General features: G+C 40.1%; 1 protein-coding gene across 1 annotated transcript in view; it reads right to left on the reverse strand.

The window, feature by feature from the left end:
- The window catches only part of ANKRD13C (ankyrin repeat domain 13C), a gene marked incomplete at both ends in the record, with an annotated part of 93,729 nt that extends 76,478 nt beyond the window's left edge, over positions 1-17,251 (reverse strand). The window contains one exon of the mRNA XM_080692107.1: positions 16,810-17,251. Within this exon, the coding sequence (XP_080548233.1) occupies positions 16,810-17,251 (442 nt within the window). The remainder of the gene's footprint in view (positions 1-16,809) is intronic.
- Positions 17,252-26,003: the final 8,752 nt, after the last annotated feature.

Raw genomic sequence — 26,003 nt, forward strand, 5'->3', positions numbered from 1 at the left:
TGCTCTTGGATAAATAGAATAAATATCACCAAAATGGCCATTCTACCAAAAGTGATCTAAAAAAATCTATGTAATCTCTATCAAAATACCAATATCATTTTTCATAGACCTAGAAAAATCAATCATAAATTTCATATGGAGGAACAAAAGACCCAGAATAGCCAAAGCAATTCTCAGCAATAAGAACCATGCAGGAGACATCAAAATTCCTGACTTCAAATTATACTACAGAGCTATAAAAATTAAAATAGCATGGCAGTGGCACAAGATCAGCTACACAGACCAATGGAACAAAATAGAAGATATAGAAACAAATCCACACACTTATATAGTCAATTGATCTTCAACAAAGGGGTCAAATACATATGCTAGAGAAAAGATAAGTCTTTTTGTGGGTTGGGGGTCTGGGGATGGAACCTGGGGGCATTTGACCTCCGAACTACACCCCCTTCCCTATTTTTTTTTATTCTTTATTTTGAAACAGGGTCTCACTGAGTTGCAGAGGGGCTCACTAAGTAGCTAAGGCTGTCCGCGAACCGTGATCTTCAGTCTCAGCCTCCCAAATGCTGGGATTACAAGCGTGCGCCACCATGCCCGGCTAAAAGATAGTCTTTTGAACAAATGTTGCTGGGAGAACTGGCTATCCATTTGTAGAAAAATGAAAGTAAATTCTTAACTCTTACCCTGCATAGGCATCAACTTAAGATGGATCAAAGATTGGGAAGTTAGGCCAGAGACTGTGAAGCTATTAAAGGAGGACATAGGTTCCATACTCTAAAATATAGGCACAGGTAGTAACTTCCTCAACAAGATCTCCAAAACTCAGGATTAAAACAAGAATTAACAAGAATTAACAGATGGCATCAAACTAAAAAGTTTCTGCTCATCAAAGGAAATCATCAAGAGTCTAAAGAGAAAGCCTATAGAGCAGGAGATCTTTACCAGCTATCCCTCTGACAGAGGGCTAATATCTAGAATATATAAAGAACTTAAAATACTTTACACTAGAAAACAACCCAATCAAAAAGGGGCAATTGAATGGAAGAGACACATCATAAAAGAAGAGATACAAATTGCTAAGAGACACATGAAAAATGTTCAACATCATTAGTAATCAGGAAGATACAAATCAAAACTATACTGAGATTCCATCATACTCAATCAAAATGGCAATCATAAGAAATCAATTAACAATAAATGTTGATGAGGATGTGGAGAAATAGGAACTCTTCTACACTATTGGTGGGACTACAAACTAGTTCAGTTGCTATGGAGATCAGTGTGAAGATTCCTTGGAAAACTGGGAATGGATTCACTATATGATCTGGCTATACCACTACTGAGTATCTTTCCAAATTGAAACCAGAAAATTACAGTCATATATGCATACCCATTTTCAAAGCAGCACAATTCACAATAGCCAAAATTATGGAACCAAAGTAGGTGTCCAAAACAGATGAATGGATTACAAAATTATGGAAAATATACACAATGGAATTCCACTCAAGAGAAACCTTAGTGGACCAGGGAGGAAGGGGAGGGGAGGAGGAAGATTGAGGTTCATTAATGGAAATACTACATCAATTCTGTGTATACATGTAAATATACCAATGTCAATCTGGGTACTCTGTATTGGAAGGGAGGGAAATGAAAGAGAGGGCACCAAGGGCTGTGTGCATAGATGTCATTGTCAACATGATTTACATTATGATGTGAGACTATAAAACACCAATAAAAGCATAAAAAAATAAAACAGCCAGGCGTGGTGGCACACGCTTGTAATCCCCGCGCTTGGGAGGCAGAGACAGAAGGATCGCGCAGGTTCGAAGCCAGCCGTGCGCGCTGGCTTAGTAGACCCTGTTTCTAAATAAAAATATAAAATAGGTCTGGGAGTATAGCCCGGAGGTAGAAGGGCTTCCAGGAACTCCAGTACCACCAAATAAATAAATAAATAAATAAATAAATAAATAAATAAATAAAACATATATCACACAATCACAAAAAAGAAAATATCACAGTGAAGCCCAATGTATAATTAACATTGTTAATATTTATAATTTGCAAACAATTAAGATACCACTTTATACCCATGAGGATGGCTGTAGTCAAAAAGGATGGCAAGAAAGAAAAATCAGAACTCTCATACACTGCTGTTGGAAAAATGACATAGAACGTTGACTTTGGAAAAGTTTGGCAGGCTCTCAAAAGACTAAACATGGAGTTACCATCTGACCCAGCAATAGGTATATAACACAGAGAAAGAAAGCATGTATAATAAAAAGTAAAAAAATAAGCTAAGAACTGTGTTGACATATCCCTGTAATACTAGCTACTCAGAAGGAATATCATCAAGTTGAAGCAAACCAGGACAACTTAGCAAGAATCTCTCAAAATAAGGAGGACTGGGATTATAGCTCAGTGATAGAGTGCTTGACTAGCATGTTCAAAGCCTAGGTTTGATTCCATTAAAAAAATAATAATAAAAAAATAAGCAGCAGCAGTAGCAGCTAAGAAATCAAAGAATAAGAAAAACATTGCCAGAGGCCAGAAATAACCTAGTATTCAAGGAACTGAAAGAAAATAAGTATGATCAGAACACAGGGAAAAAAGGAGAAATTTGTATAAGATTAGAGAAGTAGACAAGGTTCTGGATATGCAGAGTTCTCCAGCTATAGAGATATAAACGTTTAGTTTATTTATTTATTTTTTTGGTGGTAGTAAAGATTGAATTTATGGATATACTACCTCCAAGCTACACCCCAGACCAATTCTATTTTTATTTTGAAACAAGGTCTCACTAAATTGCAGAGGGTCTCATGAGGTTGCTGAGGCTGGCTGTGCAATCCTCCTGTCTCAGCCTCCTGAGTACTGGGATTACAAGCATGTATCACCACACCCACTTGAAATACAAACTTTTTAAGTGAAGAAGGTTTAAAGGATCTTGGGCAGGAAAGTAGTGTGAGACAAATTACATTTCAAGATTACTACTATAACCACAGAGAATGGATTGGAGTAGGACTTAGCGTGAATTTGATGTTGTATTCCTAGAATAAGATAAAAAAAATTGGTTGGTCTCAAAGTGATGGCAGTGGAGATACAAGCAGACAGATTCAAAATAACACATTAATTACTAGCATATGAGAAGAAAGAAGGGGTGAGACAAAGCATGATCCCAGTAACAGACTTTAGGAACTGGAAAACTGATGTAATTTATAAGACTGGGTGAGGAGGTAGGAGGGAAGGAGGCAGAAAGGATAATTCCATTTGGGCAAGTTGACTTTTAAATTTCTCAAATACAGATGAATACAAAATCTAAAACTCAAAAGAAAAGTCAAGGCTGGAGATATAAACTTGTTAGTAAACAAAGAGAAAGACAAATCAAACTCTAAATAGCTATTTTTGTTCTAACAGCATAAGAGGAGTAATATTTATTTTTCTTCATTTCTCCAGCTTTTAGAAGAAAAAAGAAGTATGCTCTAACTGGTAAGGAATTAAAAACACTAGTATCAATAATTTCATAGCACATAAATAAGATTTACTCAAAAAAGTAAAACAACTCAGTCAGTCTAGACAGAGTACCCAGGTGAAGAAAGCAAGGTTGCATGCAACTAAATAATTACTCTTTGTTTTCTTAAACTCTGTAGGAACATGAGACTACCATATCTTTTTAGAGGTTTATAACATGAATAGGAGAATCCATCAATCTAGACAGAGAATCCAGAAAGCAAGGTGTTCATACATGCAAATAATTACTTTTTGTTTTCTTAAACCCTGTAGAAATATGGGGTAGGGAGAGGGATAAAAACAACAGAACTAAAGCAGCACATGAAACTTTTCATTACATTACTATTACTATTATTATTATTATTATTATTATTATTATTATTGTACAAGGGATATTCTAAGTTACATTCTCAGACCTTTTTTTTGGGGGGGAGGGGCAGAGTCATGTTAAATTTCCATGTGCTGACCTTGGGTATAGGTGTGTATCACCATGCCTGGCTACAAATCCAAAGTATTGATTACATTATCAAAGATTTATAAATCAGGAATTCCTAAGTCCAATAATTTAATCCCTCTCATTTACAGATAAGAATATAATCAGAAATACCTACTACAAAGACCATTCTGTGGTGTCTGTATTTTAGATAGCAAGATAATGATCATCAACACTATTATTGCCAACTAGCTACACTTAATTTACTTTATTGACTAAGTACATCAGGAAACAAGTGCTAAAATGTCTTAGTTACACTGGGTGCAAGTGGCACACTCCTGTAATGCCAGCAACTCCAGAAGCTCAAGTAGGAGGATCCCAAATTTAAAGCCATTCCGGACAACTGAGCAAGATCTTGTCTCAAAATAAAATATAAGGGAAAGGGCTGAGGGAGTAGCTCAGTGGTAGAGTATCCTTGGGTTCAATTCCTAAAACTGGAAAAAAATTATCCTAGTTACCTCAATCTTTATGACCTTTGGTATTCTGTCCTCAATGTAATACTTAGAGTAATTTACCACTTTTCTGTCTTCAACCTGTTTTTGTAGTTAATTTATTACAAAAAGGATACTTATGAACATAATCTTTACTATCAGCTTTTCATACCTTTTAAATATGAAATTAGATAACTTGGTAAAACTGAATTCTGTTATGCCTTATAAGTGGAAAGAGCAAGGCACAGTGGCTCACACCTGAAATCTCAGCAACTGGGAGGGGGGCTTAAACAGGAGGAATGAAAGTTTGAAGCTAGCCTAGGAAACTTAGTGAGACCCTGCCTCAAAGTAAAAAGGGTGGAGGGCTATAGCTTGGTGGTAGAATATTCCTGGGTTCAAGCTCCAGTAGAAGGTGTGGGCAGGAGTGGGGTGAGACAAATGGGACAAATTAGTGAAAATCATTTCAGTAACATTAGGACCACTTTAGTTTTACAGTATGCAAGTAATCAACTGAATAGCTGAAATATAATAAGCATGTATTAAATGTACCAGGCACTGCTGCATATATTATATACCTTCTCATTTAATTCCCTCAATACTCTCAGACAAATAATTGTTCTATTTCACAGGCAAGAAAAGCTGCTAATAATTATTTCCCAAAATTAACTATCTAGAAAATGGGGGAAGTCATGACTATAAAATCCATATTCTTTTTGCTATACCAACATCTCAGGAATGACTCCTTATACTCCAAGGAATTATTAAAGATATCAAAACCTTTTGTATGAATATATTTATATTTATTATATTTAGAAATTAAAGCTAAATTTTAAATTATTTATGAATTTAAAAACTGTAATAGCCAGGCGTGGTGGTGCACGCTTGTAATCACAGCATTTGGGAAGCTGAGGTCTAGGTTTGTGACCAGCCTCAGCTACTTAGTAAAGCCCTTTGCAACTAAGTGAGACCCTGTTTCAAAATAAAGAATAAAAAATAGGGCTGGGCTGTAGCTCTGAGGCAGAATGTCCCTGGGTTCCATCCCCAGTACTGCAAAATAAATAAACAAATAAATAAGTAAACAAACTATAATTAACCCAATATGGATTAATATAAAAACTTTTACTACTATGGTTAGAAAGGCTATTATCAAAAAGACAAAAAATAGTAAATGCTGGAAAAGATGCAGGAAAGGGGAATTCTTACATGCTGCTGGTATGAATGTACATGAGGACAGCCCATTACTTAAAACAGAATGGACGTTCCTCAAAAAACTAAGAAAAGTGTAAGTTTTTTCTTAGTATGAGCAAAGCTCAGGGTTCAATCCCCAGTACCATCAAAAACACACCAAAACAAAACAAAACAACAACAACAAAAAAACGTTGTTTTGGTTAGAAGCATAAGAAGAAAATCTAATTGCATGCAGATTCACAGTTGAAAAAAAGCAAAAGTATGACAGGCATGGTGGCACATGCTTGTAATCCCAGTGCCTGGGAGGCTAAGACAGTAGGATAGCACACGTTCACAGCCAGCCTCAGATACTTAGTGAGGCTCTCAGCAATAGAATATAGCCAGGAGGTAGAAAAGCCCCTGGGTTCACTGGGTGTGGTGGCACACTTATAATATTGCCCTTGGGAGGCTGAGACAGGAGAATAGCACAGGTTCTAAGCCAGCTGTGCTGGCTTAAGAGACCCTGTTTCCAAATATAAAAAGGTATAAAATAGGTCTGGGAGTGTAGCCCGGAGGTAGAAGGGCTTCCAGGAACCCCAGTACCACCAAAAAAAAAAAAAAATAATAATAATAATAATAATATAAAAATAAATACGTCTGGGAGGTAGAAGGCCCCTGGGTTCCATCCCCAGTACCATCAAAAAAAAAAAAAAAAAAAAAAAAAAAGCCCTGGGTTCCACCGCCAAAAAAAAAAAAAGTATTTTAATACCTTTTTGTAGTTCAGAGCATCCTTTAATACTATCCCAAAACTAAGTAGTTATGTCTTAAAAGTTAGTTGCAATGTGAATTCTAAAATCCTATCAATAAGCCATATGTACTGTTAAACCCATAATATAATCTTCTATTACTCTGAGTGGATCTTTGATGAATTTGTAACACCACAAATCAATCACTGAAAAAATACTGGTAAACCAAGTTATGCAGATCTTCCGAATGTTGACACATTTTGCTATATAGTATCAAAAAATTACATTTAATAATATAACTTTCAAGGCCGGGCGTGGTGGCGCACCCTTGTAATCCCAGCTTTTGGGAGGCTGAGACCAGAGGATCGCGGTTCGCGGAAAGCCTCAGCTACTTAGTGAGGACCTCTGCAACTCAGTGAGACCCGGTTTCAAAATAAAGAATAAAAAATTGGGCAGGGGATGTAGCTCGGAGGTCGAATGCCCCTGGGTTCCATCCCCAGACCTGCAAAACAAAACAAAACAAAAAAAGTAATATAACTTTCAAACTAACCACAACAGTCTGAGGAGAAAGGGAATTGAGGATTGAATCCATGGGCATTCTACCACTGAGCTACACCCTCATCCCATATATAATATAATACCATATATATATATATATATATATATATATATATATATATATATATGTATTTTTTATGTATTTTTTTTTTCAAAACAAGGTTTCATTAAATTACTGTGCTCTGTCCTCAAAGCTGCAGTCCTCTTGTCTTAGCCTCCCACATACTGGGATTACAGGCATTTACCACTAAACCCAGTTCAGAACAGTTTTGTTCTAGAATCTGTCAAGCTTACAGTGGCAGAGTTATGTTCTCCAAAATTCTAATTTTCATTTGATAGCTTCAATTTTTTCACTAGCAACAAATACTAACTGTTGTTTTCCTTAAAGTCACAGGCTAATTTCATTCAGTTTCTAGGAAATACCTGCTAATGTCTAAATTGCAATAATTTGGAAGTCACTTCAAGTAAAAATGGTATTTCTTTCATAAGAAAAGTGGCCAGTTCAGTTTACAACTCCATCAGTTCACAAGTGTTTTTCCCTTATTTACCCTCAGTACGCAACAGAACTTCATGCACAATCCCCATTATGTTACCAAGAATACCAAAAGGCATGTATTCACCACTGCTTTTGTACCATCAGTGGAAATGTCAGTGCACTCAAAAAGGCAAGCAATAACTTGGTATTATTATAAAACAGTTTTGATCTTGTACAGCCCTTAATTATAGAGCAAAGCAGAAAATTACAAGTACCAGAAGAAAACATAGCTCTACATTCTAGACACATTCTAGTCCCACCCAAACAAGCAGTAAAAGGGGAAGAGTTTCTGCATTCTCTCTCAAAAGTGGTACTATATTATTAAAACACACATAAATCTCACTTCCAGTCCATTGTTAACTCCAACCAGCTCTAACTTTTCATCACTTCTGGTTACCCCCACTTACTGTAATAGCTTGTTAGTGATCCTTGCCTACCCAATTCTGCTTCATATCCCAGCTAGAGGGAGCCTTTTAAAATCAGATCCTGTCACCCCTCTGCTCAAAAGAATTGCACTGCCAAATGCAGCGCACACTTGTGGGGCTGAGACAGGAGAGGATCGTGGGTTCACAGCCAGCCTCAGCTACTTGGGCCCTCAGCAACTTAATGAGACCCTGTTTCAAAATAAAGAATAAAAATAGACTGGGGGTGTAGTTCGGTGGTAGAAAGCCCCTGGGTTCTACCTCAGTACCCCCACCCCACACACACACAGCATTGTGCTATTCAGAGTAAAAAACAAAGTCTTAACAACTGGCAATAAAAGTTCTGCACACTTAAGACTCCAGCTACATCTGAAATCCTCCCCCCCCCAGTACTGGGGATTGAAACCAGGGGCATTCTACCTCCAAGCTATACCCCCAGCCCTATTTTTTAAATCTTTATTTTGAAGCAGGGTCTCACCAAGCTGCAGAGGGCCTCACTAAGTAGCTGAGGCTGGCCACAAAACTGTGATTCTTCCTGTCTCAGGCTCCCAAGTACTGGGATTACAAGCATACACCACCATGCCTGACTTCTCCCAAATCTTTTAATTCCTACCACACTCCTCTCTTGCTCACTTTGTTCCAGACACACTAGCCTTCTATTCCTTGAAAGTAGTACCTTTTCATTTGCTATTTTCTGCTTAAAACTGTTCTGCCAGATATCTGCTTCTTAATTTTTATTTAGGTGACTGATTAAACTTCTCTTATTGGTATCTTCCTTGACTCTGACCTCAATAAAATAATTTCTAACCCCTTTCCCTATAATGCCAGTACACTCTATTCTCACCCTACCTTATTTTACTCTGTAACATTTATTATTAATAGCTACTTCATTTATTAGTTTATTGTGCGACTCTCTCATTAGAATGTAAGCTCCATGAAGGCAGAACTGTGTTAATTTTGTTCACTGCTAAAGTAAAACACTGTCTATTACATATTAAGAACTCAGTATGTATCTATTAAATGAATGAATGAATGAAACAGCCAACAAAAGAAAAAAGAAGCTATTAAAAACCAAAAGATAATAAGTAAGCCGGGTGTGGTGGCACACGCTTGTAATCCCCACGCTTGGGAGGTGGAGACAGGAGGATTGTGCAGGTTCGAACCCAGCGGTGCTGGCTTAAGAGACCCTGTTTCCAAATAAAAATATAAAAATGGGTCTGGGAGTGTAGCCCAGAGGTAGAAGGGGTTCCAGGAACCACAGTACCACGAAAGAAAGAAAGAAAGAAAGAAAGAAAGAAAGAAAGAAAGAAAGAAAGAAAGAAAGAAAGGTAGGTGTCAGAATCTGTTTAACTCTCAAAAAATAATAATAATAATAATTCAGCCTGGCATGGTGGCATATCCTTGTAATCCTAGTACTTGGGAGGCCCTCCACAACTTGGTGAGACCCTGTTTCAAAATAAAAAATAAAAAATAGGGCTTGGGGTGTAGCTCAGAGATTGAATGTCCCTGGGCTCAATCTCTACTATAGCAAAAACAAAAACCAAAGACAAAGAAAAAAAATTCACTCTAGAACAAATCAGGCTTCCTAATTCTCTATGAACTAACTAAAGGCTATACATGCATAAGAGAATACACAACGCTGTACAGGTAGCTTTATAGAATTCAGTATAATACTGAGAAAAGAGCCTGTGTTAAATGCTGGCCACATATCTGCAGCCAAGAGCACAACTGCACTGAATTGAAGCTACACCAATAGTAGACTAAAAGTGAGACAGGAGTCAGATAATCCTAACCCTTTGGTAGGCTGACAGATAGTATGAATTTAAGCATTCAGATTAAACTGCAATTAAAGCCTTGTCTAAACCTTAAAACCAAGAGCACCTCTGTTGAAGGGTGGGTGAGAACAAAACACTAATATTATCAATATTACAACTGATGAGCCTTCAAAGTTGAAATATTTTCAAGTCCATTCTCCCATTAGAGATTATAATGCCCTAGGAGGTAGATATTTTATATACTTATTTCAAAGGTTAAAATTAAATAGCAAAATAAAAAAAAGGTCAGTTTATAGAAAAGCAGGGTCTCAAACTCAGATCTGATTCTAAATAAAGATGGCACTCTAGTTTTGCAGGTAATTAGAGTTTCAACAAGAGTAACAAGCGCTATAACAGAGAATTTAAACCATGCAGCAAGACATCACACAGCCTGATAACTAACACCACTTATAATCTTCAAAGAGTAAGAAAAAAAATACCTTTTTTTCTGTGCTCATTTTACATATTTCAGTCAGGCTCTAAAACTGATTTCCTATTCACTGTCATGTCATTGATTACCTGTATAATCAGGAATAGTCTCAATTGAAATTTAATTTACTTTTGTAATGTCTAATCATTAAAATACCTTCAAGATGTTACAACTTAGTAAAAAATAAAAGTTAAATGTAGTAAAAACTGAAAGTTAAATGTAGAACCACATATGTGGTTCTGGCATGTGACAAGATGGCTTGTCACATGCCAGACAATGTAATTAAAAGCAGTGTAAGACAAGTGTGGTGGCGCACCCTTTAATCCCCGCGCTTGGGAGGCTGAGACAGGAGGATCGCACAGGTTCGAAGCCAGCCTCAGCTACTTAGTGAGGTTCTCAGCAACTTAGTGAGACCCTGTTTCCAAAGAAAATATAAAATAGGTCTGGGGCTATAGCCTGGAGGTAGAAGGCCCCTGGGTTCCAATCTCCAGTACCACAAAGGGGGTGGGAGGAAGGCAGCAGAATTGCTACATCTCTCATATTAGAGCAGAAATTTTTCATACCTAGGAAAGGCTGGTTTGAGCAATTTATATACCCAGGACTTTCACCACTTAAAGGTTTTGACTAGCATCCAACAGATGCTACTTAACTTTTTAAGGATGTTTAACTCAAAGGAATAAAAATTACAAGTTTGACAAAAGGAAGTACAGTCAAAGCCAAAGTCTTTATATGTTTCATATTCATTATCAATTCTGAAGGGGTGAGTAAAATCTTCATTATTCACAATTAAATAGTGGTTTGTGGTGGGGCACAACTGTAATCCCATCACTTGGGAGGCTAAGACAGGAGGATCGGTGGTTCGTGGCCAGCCTCAGCAACTTGTGAGGCCCTCCACAACTTAGACCCTGTTTCAAAATAAAGAATAAAAAATTGGGCTAAGGGTAGAGCTCAGAGGTAGAATGCTCCTGAGTTCAATCCCCAGTACCACAAAAAAAGGGCGTGGAGGGAGAGGGCTTATCCCTATGATACTTTGTCAAACAATTACAAAAGCCATTCAGAAAAATCTTTTATTTATTTATTTATTTATTTATTTATTTATTTATTTATTTTGGTGGTACTGGGGTTCCTGGAAGCCCTTCTACCTCCGGGCTACACTTCCAGACCTATTTTTACATTTTTATTTGGAAACAGGGTCTCCTAAGCCAGCGCGCGCGGCTGGCTTCGAACCTGCACCATCCTTCTGTCTCTGCCTCCCAAGCGCGGGGATTACAAGCGTGCGCCACCATGCCCGCTCAGAAAAATCTTTACACTAGAACTGGGCATGGTAGTATAAGGCCATAATCCTAGTACCTGGGAGGTTGAGACAGGAGGATCGCAGGTTTGAGGACAGCCTCAGCAAGTAGTAAGATTCTCATCAACCTAGGGAGACTCTGTTTCAAAATAAAAATAAAATTGGGCTGGGGTGGCTCAGAGGTAGAATATCCCTGGGTTAATTTCAGTACCAAAAAATGAAAAAAGAAAAATCTTTCTATTCAGTATGAAAAATGCCTTAGACTCAGTCTTTAGTTTTTTACTAAAGAAAAAGGTTATATAACAAAAGATACAATGTTTAATCATTTTATGTACTTTTAATATAGCATTAATTTTTCCACCCCTTAAAAACTGTTATTAAGGAGGTCAAAAATAACAATCTTTTGGTGTATTAGAACACAATATATATAGTATGTTATAGTAGTCACTGTATTCAACTTATATTTCAAGTTATGTTTCAATCCAGAATATGGTATTTCTAAAAATAACTGATGGCTAAAAAAAGCAATTTCTACTCAACCAACGTTTGACCACAGAGGAAAAGGAACTCACACCAAAAAAGTTTATGAAATCAGAGATCAGTGAAAACTCAAAAAGTTAATCAATAGCATTTAGCAAGGTCTTCAGCTGAAAGTTACAAGACTAAACCCCCCCCACACACACACACACTCATCATATTAAGCTTAAGGAAGTATGTCTTACTTTGGAATAAGTGTGTGTGTGTGTGTGTGTGTGTGTGTGTGTGTGCGCGCGCGTGCGTGCGCGCGCACGCTAGAGATGGAATCCAGGGGCGTTCTACCTCTGAGCTACAGCCCAACCCTATTTTTACTTTTAAATTTTGACACAGGGTCTCTCTAGGATCCTCCTGTCTCAGCCTCTCAAGTACTAGGATTAGAGGTGTGCACCACCCTACCTGGCTCCTTGTAGTTTTTTATTAGAGAACTACTATAGTTCTAGTATCAAGGTTAGTTCTGGACACCATTCTCAGAATTAACAAACTAGAGTTGCACTAAAAAAAAATGATTGAAAGCTGGGAATGTCAGGAGTGGTGGTACACACCCGTAATCCCAGCACTTGGGAAAAATGAAACAAAGATTACAGGCTCGAAGCCAACCTCAGTAACTTAGCAAAGGGCCTTGGCAACTTGGCAAAACCCTGTTTCAAGGCCGGGCGTGGTGGCGCACGCTTGTAATCCCCGCGCTTGGGAGGCAGAGACAGGAGGATCGCGCAGGTTCGAAGCCAGCCGCGCGCGCTGGTTTAGGAGACCCTGTTTCCAAATAAAAATGTAAAAATAGGTCTGGGAGTGTAGCCCGGAGATAGAAGGGCTTCCAGGAACCCCAGTACGACCCCCCCCAAAAAAAAAAAAAACCTGTTTCAAGATAAAAAATAAAACCGGTTTGGGGGTATAGCTCAGAGGTGGAACACCCCTAGGTTCAACCCCCAGTACCACCACCAGCCCCCAAAATTAAAATTTTCATTTTTTAACACTTACATACTATTCACTATGTTTCAGGGACCATTTTAAAACACTTTATAGGCAGCTGTGGTGGCACAGGCCTGTAATCCCAGTACTTGGGAAGCTGAAACAGAAGGAATGCAGATTAAAGGACAGCCTCAGCAAGCAGTGACACTCTCATCAACCTAGCAAGACACTGTTTCATATATATATATCACTGTATGAATCAATACACATTGCCAGGTATGGTGGTTCATGACTAATCCCAGTACTTGGGAGGCTGAGACGGGAGGTTCACAGGTCCCAGGACAGCCTCACCAAGTAGTGAGAAGGTCATCAACCTAGTGAGACCCTGTTCAAAATAAAAATAAAATATGGCTGGGGGTGTAGCTCAGAAGTAGAATGCCCTGGGTTCAATACCAAGTACCACCAAAACACACATACACACACACACACACACAAACACACACACACACACACTATAAGAATTAATTTCCTTGCAATATAATAGGTCACTATCAGAAATGTTTACAACGAGGTTGATCATGGGTTAGGACCCCTAGCTATCAGCTTCATTTCTAGCTTTCTAATTTACACTAAGTATATAACTTTAGCAAAGTTTCCTTGCTTCTCTAGGCTTCCCTTTTCTCATCTTTAAAATGGCTATCTGCTTTCAGTACTGTTGTAAGGATTAAATTTGACAATGTCTGTAAACATTTAGCATAACACTAACATGATCAATAAATTGTATATATAATAAGGATAATCGTCATCATTGTCATCATTCTGTTATGGAAGTACCTCTATAGAGAATATAAAATTATGTGATACATAATTGTGTGGCTCTGCTATGCGCCTGTATGAGTATCTGATTCTGCTGTGTACCTACCATGTTATAGCAATCCAAAGCTTATTTTTGGTTGGACAATTTATAAGTTACCTTGTACAATTTGCAAAGAAAAATATCCTTAAAATCTAAATAAGACATTTTAATTAGTAAAGTATAAAGAGTACAAGGAATAATGTGATATAACAGAAAAATTATGAAATTACAAGAGAAAAAAGACTCAAGAAGCAGAATATTAAATGGAAGCTATTTTTCGTGATGAGAATTTATACTGAGAAGGGAGGCACAATTACACTTCTCACAGATTTGTGAATTGCTATAGTTACATTAATCAGAAATAACAATATAAAGGTGAGCTTAACAAAGTATAAACATTTCATTTAAAAAATAAATTTCAAGACAAGAGGTATTTTGTTTTGTTGTAGTACTAGGGATTGAACCCAGGAGCATTCTACCTCCAAACTACATTCCCAGTCCTATTTTATTTTTTATTTTGAAACAGGGTCTCATGAAGTTGAGTAGGGCCTTGCTAAGTTGCTGCGGCTGTCTTCAAATCTGAGATCCTTCTGTCTCAATCTCCCAAGTACTATGATTACAGGCATGCGCCACCATACCAGGAAGGAGTTTAGGAGTATACAGGATTCTAATTACTGGATTCTAACTACTTTGAACAGAATTTGAACTTTAACAAATGTATTCCTAAATGTTGGATTAAAGAAGATGGAAACCCAAAAATCCAACAAAGTAAACTCAATACCTTCAGTGATATTTATTTATTTATTTACTTATTTATTTATTTATTTATTTATTTATTTATTTATTTATTTATTTATTTATGGTGGTACTGGGGTTCCTGGAAACCCTTCTACCTCTGGGTTACACTCCCAGACCTATTTTATATTTTTATTTGGAAACAGGGTCTCTTAAACCAGCGAGGCTAGCTTCAAACCTGTGCTATCTTCCTGTCTCAGCCTCCCAAGTGCGGGGATTACAATCATGCTCCACCATGCCCGGCTATCTCTTCTTTTAAAGGGAATTAACTTTCAATAAGAACCTTTTAGATGTTTTCAGAGATATTTCAAGGTAATGTAATTAAATTTAAAGGCAGTGGCCAGAAGATAAAACATATAGCTCCTATGCAGACCAAATCTTAAAAACTTCCTAACAAATGACTAATAAATTGGAGCTACAACCATTTAATAACTATTTCCCAAAATAACTGAATTTATGCAGACCAAATCTTAAGAACTTCCTAACAAATGACTAATAAATTGGAGCTACAACCATTTAATAACTATTTCCCAAAATAACTGAATTCTCACCAGCAAATAACACAATGCTAGTTACAATTCCAACATGATGAAATAAATGTAGGGAATGAATGAAAAACTGGGAGTAGCTTTAAGACACTTTTATAGAGATTTGACTTAAAGGATTGGTGGAAATATTATTACAATTATAATGGAAATTTAGAAGGCAAAAGCATTTGTTGGAGAAACTATACAATCAATAAAAAACTTATTTACTTTTTCTTTTCTTTTTTTGGTCTGGGGAATGAACCCAGGGGTGTTAAAACTCTAAGCTACACCCCCAACTCTATTTTATATTTTTTATTGAAACAAGGTTCTTGCTAAGATGCTGAGGCTGGCCTAGAACCTGCAATCCTGTCTCCGCTTCCTAAGAACTGAGATTACAGGTGTGTATTACCATGAGCGGCATTTATCTACGTTTTTAATTTCAATTTTATACTAACTTTGGTAAGAAGGTTAAGAGTCCAACGGAACTAAGGGAGTTTACCCTAAAGGCAAGTATTTCATTAATTGACATTTCATTAATATCACTTTGAGCATACAGCTGAGTGTATTCTAACTAAACGTACACAATAATTATGTTAAAAACAACTATCAAAAATATTTGCTAACTATTCAGTTTAAAACAGCCTATTAAAAGTTGAAAACAGGCCGGGTGTGGTGGTGTGTGCTTTTAATACCAGCAGAACACCCTCAGCTATTTAGTGAGGCCCTTCGCAACTCAGTGAGACCCTGTTTCAAAAATAAAAAGACTAAAAACTAGGGCTGGGGATGTAGCTTGAAGGTGGAATGCCCCTGGGTTCCATCCTTCGTACAGCAAAAAAAAAAAAAAAAAAAAAAAAAAAAGTTGAAAACAGAGCCGTGCACGCTTGTAATCCCAGTACTTGGGAGGCTGAGACAGGAGGATCGCAGGTTCTTGGCCAGCCTCAGCTCCCTGGTGAGGCCCTCTGCAACTTACTGTGACCCTGTTTCAAAATAAATAATAAAAAATAGGGCAAGAGTTATAGCTCCTAGGTAGAATGCCCCCTGGGTTCCATTCCCAGTATCCCCCACCCTCAAAAGTGGTTGAAAACAGTATCAGATTTTGTTAGATTTCATTAACACATTTATTGTTGCAGTTGCCCATGGTTCTGGGTTCAAACTCCACACCAAGAAAAAAATAAACTTAATGTTGCTTAAAAGTCAACTCAATCCTATTATTCTTTAGAAGAAACAGGAAAAATAATCAGTTGACAAGATATGGCCAAAAATAGAAAGACGGACCTTCAATAACATATACACTACACCTTTTCATATTCATATAGGCTATGAAGTTACTATGAAAAACCACAATACTACTTTTTAGTCACAGTCTAGACGAGACATTATTATTGGCAAATTATATATATATTTATATTTGAATGAACCAGGCAAGCAAATAAACTAAATAGCTACTGAGAAGTCACTTTAAATTGTTCTAGGAATCAACAAATTTCTTCTGTGTGGCTGTCAGAAATCAGATCGTTCTAAGTTTCATGAGAGCAAACAACCAAAAGCAAAACAAAACAAAACCCAGACAACCTGATGGCAAGGAGGAAAGATTCTTTTTGCTCCCACAGGAAAGAAAATCCTAACCACTGGCAGTTACTACGGAATCGGTCATAATTTACGGACATTCTGGTCCAAAGGATGAGCAAAAGAGAGGAAAGAAGCGTCGGCTGGGAAGGAGCCTAGCATTCCAAAGGCCTGGGGGTGCACACCCCAGGCTCGGGGAAGGAAAGGTGGAGAGGGGCTCGCACTCCTCACCGTGATTATCTTTCTGCCCGATATTGTGCGTGCGGATGAGAGAGGAGAGTCTCCTCACATCCCCCTTGAAGACGCACTCGTGCACGGGATAGTGTGCGGGGCAGCTGCTTCCATCTGCGACGACAGCGACGGGGCTGGTGCTGGCCAGAAGAGCCGGGGACTGCGAGGTGGTGGTCACGGAATTGTGCAGCGGCAAGGCCGGGGCGCCGGAGGGGGTGGAGGAGGCGGGCGCCGCCTTCAGCTGCAGCCGGTGGTGATGGTTACTGAAGATCTTATGACAGCCTTTGCCGCCCTTGCCGCTGCCGCCGGTGCCGATCCTGCCCCCGGTGAAGGTGCCGGCGAGAGCAGCCGCCGCTTCCTCATCCCCGGGCTCCAGCAGGTCCCCCTCTTCTTTGCTGGGCTTGTGGTCTCTCCGCAGTGAGCGGATCTTCTCCCCGGTCATCGCCGCCGCCAGGGGCCGGGGCTGGCTCCGGGAGGCTCACCGCGGGCGACGGCGCGGGCGCTTCGGCGGCACCGGGCGTCTAGAGCGGCGGCCGAGAGCCTCGGGCGCAGCATGAACTCCCGGAGCGCTCCCGAGCCCGGGACGAGCGCATCTCCGGCAAGGAGGGCCGGCTCCCGCCTAGGCTCCGAGGGCCCGCGCCCGCTCGCTGGGGGGAGCTAAAGCTCAGATGCCCGCGGCACCGGGATGCCGGTCCCCGCCGCCCCAAGTCACCGCAGGCGCCGCCACTGCTTCACACCGAAAAACAGGGCACCGCCATCTTCTCTCTGCTTCTCTCGCGAGAGCTCCCCGGGGAATGACGGGAGCGGAAACACCGCGAGAGTGAGCGCGCGCCCCGCCCCGCGCCGTTCGGCTCCCAGGCCGCCCGCCTCGCTCCCTCCCTCCCTCCCCGGCGCGCGTTTCCGCCCTCGGCCGGAGTCGGGACCTGGAAGCCTCAGACCCAGCTTCCCCGCTGGCGGCGCTTCTCGTGGGCGGCCGGCAGCCGGAGCCCGCGTTGGAGATGGGCGATGCACGCTCAACACCACGACTCAGACCCTCGGACCTCGGAGCCCCCCGCCCAGTGCAGGATGGCGCCGCTGCACCCAGGATGTGATGTCACCGGGATGGCACGGGACACTCATTCAATCAACATGTAACAAGCACCTAGATCGTGTCATACCCCGTGCTACCAGATTTATGAAACGCCACTCCTGACAACACAAAGCGCTAGAGAGGAGGAGGAAAGAACAGACCCCCCCCCCAAAAAAAGTATAATATTTAACAGTGCCGCGAATGGAACACAGACCTGAAACAGGGTTGCACACACAAAACACGGGAGGGGCGAAGTTTAGTGCTGGGGGTGTTAGGAAAAGTCATCTTAGAAGCATTTAAGGGCTGACCTTGGGAAGTGATGGGCTGTTTAGCATGGCAAGGGAAGGCCAACCACATATTTGTTAGATGAACTGGGGGCAAGTGTCAGAATTAAAGTATGTAGTTCAGGGATGTCAAATGATTGTGTGAGTACAATATCACTATACTGATTCATGCCCAAGCTCAACCCAGTGTCACATTCTCAACAAAAGATAAATGCTGGGCGTGGTGGCACATGCTTGTAATCCCAGCACTTCGAAAACTGAGACAGGAGGAACCGGGTTCGCGGACAGCCTCAGCTACTTAGTGAGGCCCTTTGCAATTCAGTGAGGCCCTGTTTCAAAATAAAGAATAAGCGCCGGGCATGATGGCGCACGCCTGTAATCCCCGCACTTGGGAGGCTGAGACAGGAGGATCACACAGATTCAAAGCCAGCCTCAGCTACTTAGTGAGGCTCTCAGCAACTTAGTGAGACCCTGTTTTCAAATAAAATAGAAAATAGGTCTGGGAGTATAGCCCGGAGGTAGAAAGCCTCTGAGATCCACCCCCAATACCACAAAAAAATAAAAATAAAAAAATTTTAAAAATAAAGAATAAAAAAAAAAACAGGATTAGGGCAAAGCTCGGAGGTAGAATGCCCCTGGGTTCCAATGCCAGTACTGCCAAAAAAAAAAAAAAAAAAAGATAAACGTAATGACCATAATGTAACTAGGTCAGCCGGACATCGCAGGCGGGGGTGGCTACTAAAAAAAAAAACATTCTAAGATCTCTATCTAGTTCTCCAAAGTCCCATTTACTCTGTTAGCTGCTTCTCTAAAATCTCATCTTAAACTTTATAACTACCCCCATACCCTCCACCCCTGGGTAAACACAGAGGGCTGTGGATGTCGTTCACTAGTAGAGTAGAGCTTTCCTAATGCACATGAGGTCCTGGGCTCATCCCTAGCATGGGAAGGGGGTCGGGGGGAGAATAAAAGAGGAAGAGAGAGAGAAACTCCGCGGACCTCTCTTGAATCTCCCCTGTCACTGAGGTTTCACCTTCAACCTACTCAATCTATTCAAATCAAAGTCTTTCTTCCTTTTCTATTTCTTTTCTGGTGTGTGTGGCAGATTGGCTCTGTGTGTGTGTGTGTGTGTGTGTGTGTGTGTGTGTGTGTGTGTGTGTGTGTGAGCCTTTTTAAATTTTTGTTTTGATTTGTTCTGAAATAGGTTCTTGCAATGTTGCTGGAATCTCGCTAAGTTGCCTCGGCTGTTCTCCAGCCTGCCATCCTCCCGTCTGCTCTACCAGGCCTGGCTCAGGGAGGCACCTATGTTCAGTCATCACCCAGTCAACATCTCAAAGGCTCCTCCTGACTTGAGAAAGCAAAAGGAGGTTGAACACATATAGACACTTAACATTTAGTTCTTCCACAATAGCTAGTATTTATTGTTAACTCTAAGCCAGCTAATACACTTGGCATTTTATATGTTGTTATATCCTTCTAATAATCATGATTATCTTCACTTAGCAGTTGGAAACTTGCTCAGTATCTCAGTGCTAGAATGTAGCACAATCAAGTCTCCCTTTAGGGTAAGAGAGATAGGAAAGGCCAGATCATACAGACCTTTGTATGCCGTCTTAAAAGTTTAGACTTTATCCTACAAAAGAATGGATAGTGTTCTAAAATTTTTAAACAGAGAGATACCATGAAAGATCTGCCTTTTTAGAAAAGTCACTCATACTTTAAAAAAGTATGACTAAAGAATAGTTTGCAAGGGGATAACTTCATAAACCATGAAAAGTCTGACTATATATAGTGAACAATGATTATCTTTGGGAAATGAGATTGCTAAATCATTTTCCCTAGATTTTTTTAAAATTCCTTCCTACAAAGAGAAAGTATTACTTTTAACTAATGGGAAATAATAAATTAATTTTTAAAGACACGTGTCATTCAGGTAAGAGATGATGAAAGCATGAACCAAGATAGTAGGAATGAAGATGGAAAAGGTTTAAGAGATTTTGAAAAATGAGTTTAATCTTGGCACATTGAGTTGAAGGTTCTTGTTGCAGAGGAAGTTAGAAAATATTTTAGAAATTCAGAGTGAACCTTAAGAGATAAAAAATTGAGTTTAGGCCAGATTCAGAAGTTATCATTATACAGCAATAGATGTATCAGAAGTGGTCGAGTTCCCCAAAGAAGAATGTATAGAGTGAGAAATTATAAAGGATCAATGTAGACAATTATTGAACCTTGAACACATGAACATGCCAGGCATGGTGGCGCACACTTGTAGTCCCAACATTTGAGAAGCTGAGACTGGAGGATCGTGGTTCACGGACAGCCTCAGCTACTTAGTGAGGCCATCTGCAACTCAGTGAGACCCTGTTTCAAAAATAAAGAATAAAAAAAAATGGGCAGTGGGTGTAGCTCGGAGGTCGAATGCCTCTAGGTCCATCCCCAGACCCACAAAATAATAAAATAAAATAAGAACATTTAAAAGGCTTCACACAGAAAGAGTAGCCAGCTCTTATTATCAAAATCTATTAATATTTTCTTTAAAAAGCCAGGCATGGTGACACACCTGTAATCCCAGTACTCAGGAGGCTGAGATAGGAGGATGGCAGGTTTGAGGACAGCCTTAGCAAGTAGTGAGACTCTCATCAACCTAGCAAGACCCTGTTTCAAAAAAAACCCTTTTTCTTTTTTGGTGGCACTGTGGTTCCTGGAAACCCTTCTACCTCTGGGCTACACTCCCAGACCTACTTTTTACATTTTTATTTGGGAACAGGGTCTCTTAAGCCAGCGAGTTTGAACCAGCACTATCCTCCTGTCTCTGCCTCCCAAGCGCAGGGATTACAGGCGTGTGACACTATGCCTGGCAAAAATATTTTGAAAAATAGTATTGAGGTTGTAGCTTAGAGGTAGAATGCCCCTGGGCTCAATCCCCAGTACCACAAAAAAGAAGGAACTTAAGGAGGTCCTTAAGAACTCTTTCTTAAGGAACTTTGATGATACCTTCCCACTGAATATTCTACCATTATATCTGTAAAATATTATCATTGGATCCCAAATTTAAAAGTTCCTTATGCTGGGCATGGTGGCCCACACCTGCATTTGGGAGGCTGAGATAGCAGAATTGCAGGTACTAGACCAGACTCAGCAACACAATGATACTCTCAACAACCTATTTAGACCCTGTTTCAAAACAAAAATAGAAAAATAGAAAAAGGGCTGGAGGTATAGCTTGGATGCTCCTGGAATTCAATTCCAGTAACACACACACACACACACACACACACACACACACACACACACATGATTTGTTGTTAATGGCTACCACCCTTGAATGAATATGAAAACTCTGAAGTCTCCTTCCGGTAAAATCAAAACACTAAAGACATAAAAAATAATATTCAGCCTTTATTTGGGCAGCGGGGGTACTGAGGATTAAACCTATAGTCCTACTACCTCTAAGCTATACCCCCTGACTGACTCACTGACTGTGTGTGTGTGTGGGGGGGGTTTCCGTACTGGGGATGGAACTCAGGGACATTTTACCTCCAAGCGACACCCCCAGCCCTATTTTTTATTCTTTACTTTGAAACGGTCTCTCTGAATTGCAAAGGGCCTCACTAAGTAGCTGAGACTGTCTGTGAACCATGATCCTCCTGTCTCAGCCTCCCAAACGCTGATATTACAATTATGTGTCACCAGCCCAGCTTGTTTTTGTTTTAAACAGGATTTTGTTGTTACTGAGCTGGCCCTCAAACCTGTGATCCTCCCATCTCAGCCAACCCAGTACTAGAATTACAGGTGTGCACCACCATACCCTGCTTTAATCTTTATATGTAAAGCCTTGGAGTGTAATAGAGGCACCCTCATAGAAATATGAGGGTGGAGTTGGATACAGTGACACACACTTGCAATCCCAGTACTGGAGAGGCTGAGAAAGGAGGATCATAGATTTGAGGCCAGCTTCAGCAACTTAGGAAGACCCACAGCAACCTAGTGAGACCCTGTTTCAAAATAAAAAGTGAAAGGGCTGGGAGTGTAGTTCAGAAGTAGAGTACCCCTGGGCTCAGGCTCCAGTCTCCACTCCCCCCAAAAAGAGCAGGCCAGGCATGGAGGCACACCTGTAATCTCAGCACTTGGGAGGCTGAGATAGGAAGACCTCAGGTTTGAGCCCAGCTTCGGCAACTGAGTGAGACCTTCAGAAATTGAGATCCTGTTTAAAAAAATAAATAAATAAATAAAAGGGCTGGGTGTGCAACTTGGAGGTAAAGTGTTCCCAGGAGGAGGAGGAGGAGGAAGAGAAGAAAGAGGAGAAAGAGGAGGGTACATCTCACATATAAAAAGTTCTGCATATGAACCCTGATAAATTTACTATTCATTGAAAAAAGAGATAAGAGATTATAATACATTATCAAAAATTAAACTTCTGATATAATATAGAAGAGAAAGTTATTAATTCTATCTGGAAGAAACAAACCAGATCTGATCAGGATATCTTTCTGGAAGAGGCAACTGTCTTAATTGGGTTTTATTTTATTTTTGTTTTTATTTTTTGGTGTTACTGGGAGTGGAACCTAGAGGCTTTTCTATCTCCAAGCTATACATCCAGACCTATTTTATACTTTATTTGGAAACAGGGTCTCACTTAGTTGCTGAGAGCCTCACTAGGTAGCTGAGGCTGGCTTCGAACCTGTGCAATCCTCTTGTCTCAGTCTACCAAGCGCTGAGATTACAAGCGTGCACCACCACACCCGGCTTCTTAATTGGGTTTTAAACAATGTATATGAATTAGCCAGTTGGGCAAGGGGAAAACTGCATTATTGGTAACAGCAATAATTATAATAGATATCATTTATTAAGATACTACCATGTGGAGCCGGACATGGTGGTACATGCTTGTAATCCCAGTACTTGGGAGGCTGAGGCAGGAGGATCACAGGTTCATGGCAGCCTCAGCCACATTAGTCAGTCCCTCCACAACTTAGCGAGACTCTGTTTCAAAATAAAACAAGGCAGGAATGTAGCTCAGAGGTAGAATGCCCCTGGGTTCAGTCCCCAGTACTTCCAATCCACGAGATAGAGAGGGGGGGGGGCGCAAGCGAGCAAGCGCTTTCCATGTAGTAAGCATTATTCCAAGCACACTGCAAGAATTATTTAATTTTCATGACTGAGGTGCTCATTGTCTCTACTTTACAGATGAAGCCAATGAAGGACTGGAAGAGATCACTCAGCTAATATGTAGAGATAAAGAGAAGGAGATGGAAAACTACAGCATATTTGAGAATCATTGGAGCAGAGTAGGTGACAGGATAAATGGTGGTAAATAAGACTTAAAAAGGAAAGCTGGAGCTAGATGACGAAGAGCAACGGTAGACAACTTCAGCCACATATGCCGAGCGATGGGGGACTGTAAAGGATCTCTAACACAGGGAAAGCAGCATCCCATTGAACTGCTGTACTATAATGGGCAATCAGCCCATATCCCAAATATTTTGCCAGTCTTTCCAGTTTCTCTTTCTACATTGCCAAATCCACTCTTTGTTCTAATCGAAGCAATCTGTTAATAGCTCCTTCTCCTTGCTCAGGCCTCCAACCAAGCCTTTGCACATGCTGTTCCATATGTCAGAATTCATTTCCATTTCACCGCCTACGTAACTCCTGTCTGTCACAATTTAGTTTAAAAAGTCTCCTTTCACAAGGGTTTCTGTTTTTGTTTTTGTGTTTTTAACTTGGCAAAGAAGTCTGGGCCAGAAGACTATAATGAAGTAAAACTTCTAAATAAAATTCAGCATGTCCTTCTATTCTGAATGAGGCCACAGACCACATGAGTACCAGTGCTGGCAATATCTGTGATTCTGTAACTAAAAGTGTACTGGTATTGGGAAGAGAGTTTAAAAATGTATTAATGTGTCAATACTGGGAAAGATGTCCAATCTTGAAATATGTCTTCTTTACTAAGAAAGCCAGGGTTAAGCTAACATGTCCTTGCATTCCTAAGAACAATTTAACACATTTTGGGGGAGAAGACGAAAGGTAAAAGCCTGTGTCTGGAGACAGAGATGCCTCCCTCTCAGGCCATAAATCTGGGCCTGTGTTTGGAGACAGAGATGTCTCCCCCTTTAGGCCATAAATTCGGCTGGAAAGATAACAGAAGCAGAGCTGGGGCGGGCGATAAGGTGTAACATGATCTCCAAAAATCAAAGGGACCTGCTGGACTTAGACAGGATAAAAATTCATGAAACTGGAGTTTGTTGGCATTTTCGTTCGAATTGCCCCCCTGTGTCTGCTCCGGCACAGGGCTGTGACTATCTCTATATTTCTATCCTTTTAATAAACTTCTTTAAATCTGCAGCAGCTGTCCAAGCGATGAATACTTATTCTTAGCTTAGGACAAGAATCCACGGTTTTTCTGTTTGTCTCTGTGTGTCTGGTGGTGGTGGGGGGATTGTTTCACACCACACACCTCCCCCCCCCCAACCTATCCCCTGCAACAAAAAGAATGCATAGATATGGTCATAGTCCATTGTGGTTTCTCAGATACATCTATACTCAATAGCACCTAAAGTTATGCTATGCCCATTGTTAGCTTTTTTCCTCTTCCTCCTCTTCTTCCTCCCTCATGCTCCTCCTTCCTTCTCTTTTTTGTGGTACCGCGGATGTGGTACCAGGTACATTCTGCCTCTGAGCTACACTTCCAGCCCATTTTATTTATTTTATTTTTTATTTTTATTTTTTGGTGGTACTGGGGATAGAACCCTTCTACCTCTGGGCTACACTCCCAGACCTACTATATATCGAACCTGCGTGATCCTCCTGTCTCCGCCTCCCAAGCACGGGGATTACGAGCATGCACCACCATACCTGGCCTTATTTTTTATTTTTAAACAGTCTTGATAAGTTGCAGAGGACCTCACTAAGTTGTTGAGTCTGGCTGTAAACCTACAATCTTCCTGTCTCAACCTCCCAGGTACTAGAATTATAAACATGAACCACATCATCCAGTACTTCTTCTTTCTTTAATGAGTTAATAAATATAAAGATTATAACTAAATCACCAACTTTTTGTTAAATATATGATACCAATTTTGATACTTTTTTGTAATTCAAAGCAGTTTATGCATTTGGAAACTTTTTTTGTAATTCAAAGTAGTTTATTCATTTAGAAGACATTACTCTGAAAACCAGTTGCTTGCGTTCACATCACCACCAAAGAGGCCCATGGCACAAAACAGAAGTTGGCAACTCCTTCTTAAAGATCGTTGATGACAACTGGTCATTCCTCCTTTTCTCCTCTCCAACAACCTCAAATTCTGAATTTGGTGTTCCTCTTTTTTCTTCGTTTGATTTCTTGATTATAGCTTTTTTTTTTTCTTTTTCTTTTTTGGTACTGAGTATGGAACCCAGGGGCATCCTACCTCTGAGGTACACCCCCAGTCCTATTTTTTATTCTTTATTTTAAAACGGTCTCAGGTGTACACAGTGCCTTAGATATAGTGAATGCTTAATATTAACAATAAACAGTTGTTGAATTAAGCAATCAGCACATAAAAACCCCAAAGTATCTACAATGCACCAAGACTACGGTAATCTCAGTGATGAGATAGTAAATAAACTTCTTAAATCCAGCCTGGTGGCACACGCTTGTAATCCCAGCATTTGGGAGGCTGAGATAGGAGGATCCGGGTTCACAGCCAGCATCAGCTACTTAGGCCCTCTGCAAGTTAGTGAGGCCCTGTTTCAAAATATAGAATACAAAAATAGGGCTGGGGGTGTAGCTCGAAGGTAGAATGCCCCTGGATTGCATCCCCAGTACTGCAAAAATAAATAAATAAATAAATAAATAAATAAAT

Source organism: Muscardinus avellanarius, assembly GCF_963383645.1.
Source record: "Muscardinus avellanarius genome assembly, chromosome: 3".
NCBI classification, from domain to species: Eukaryota; Metazoa; Chordata; class Mammalia; order Rodentia; family Gliridae; genus Muscardinus; species Muscardinus avellanarius.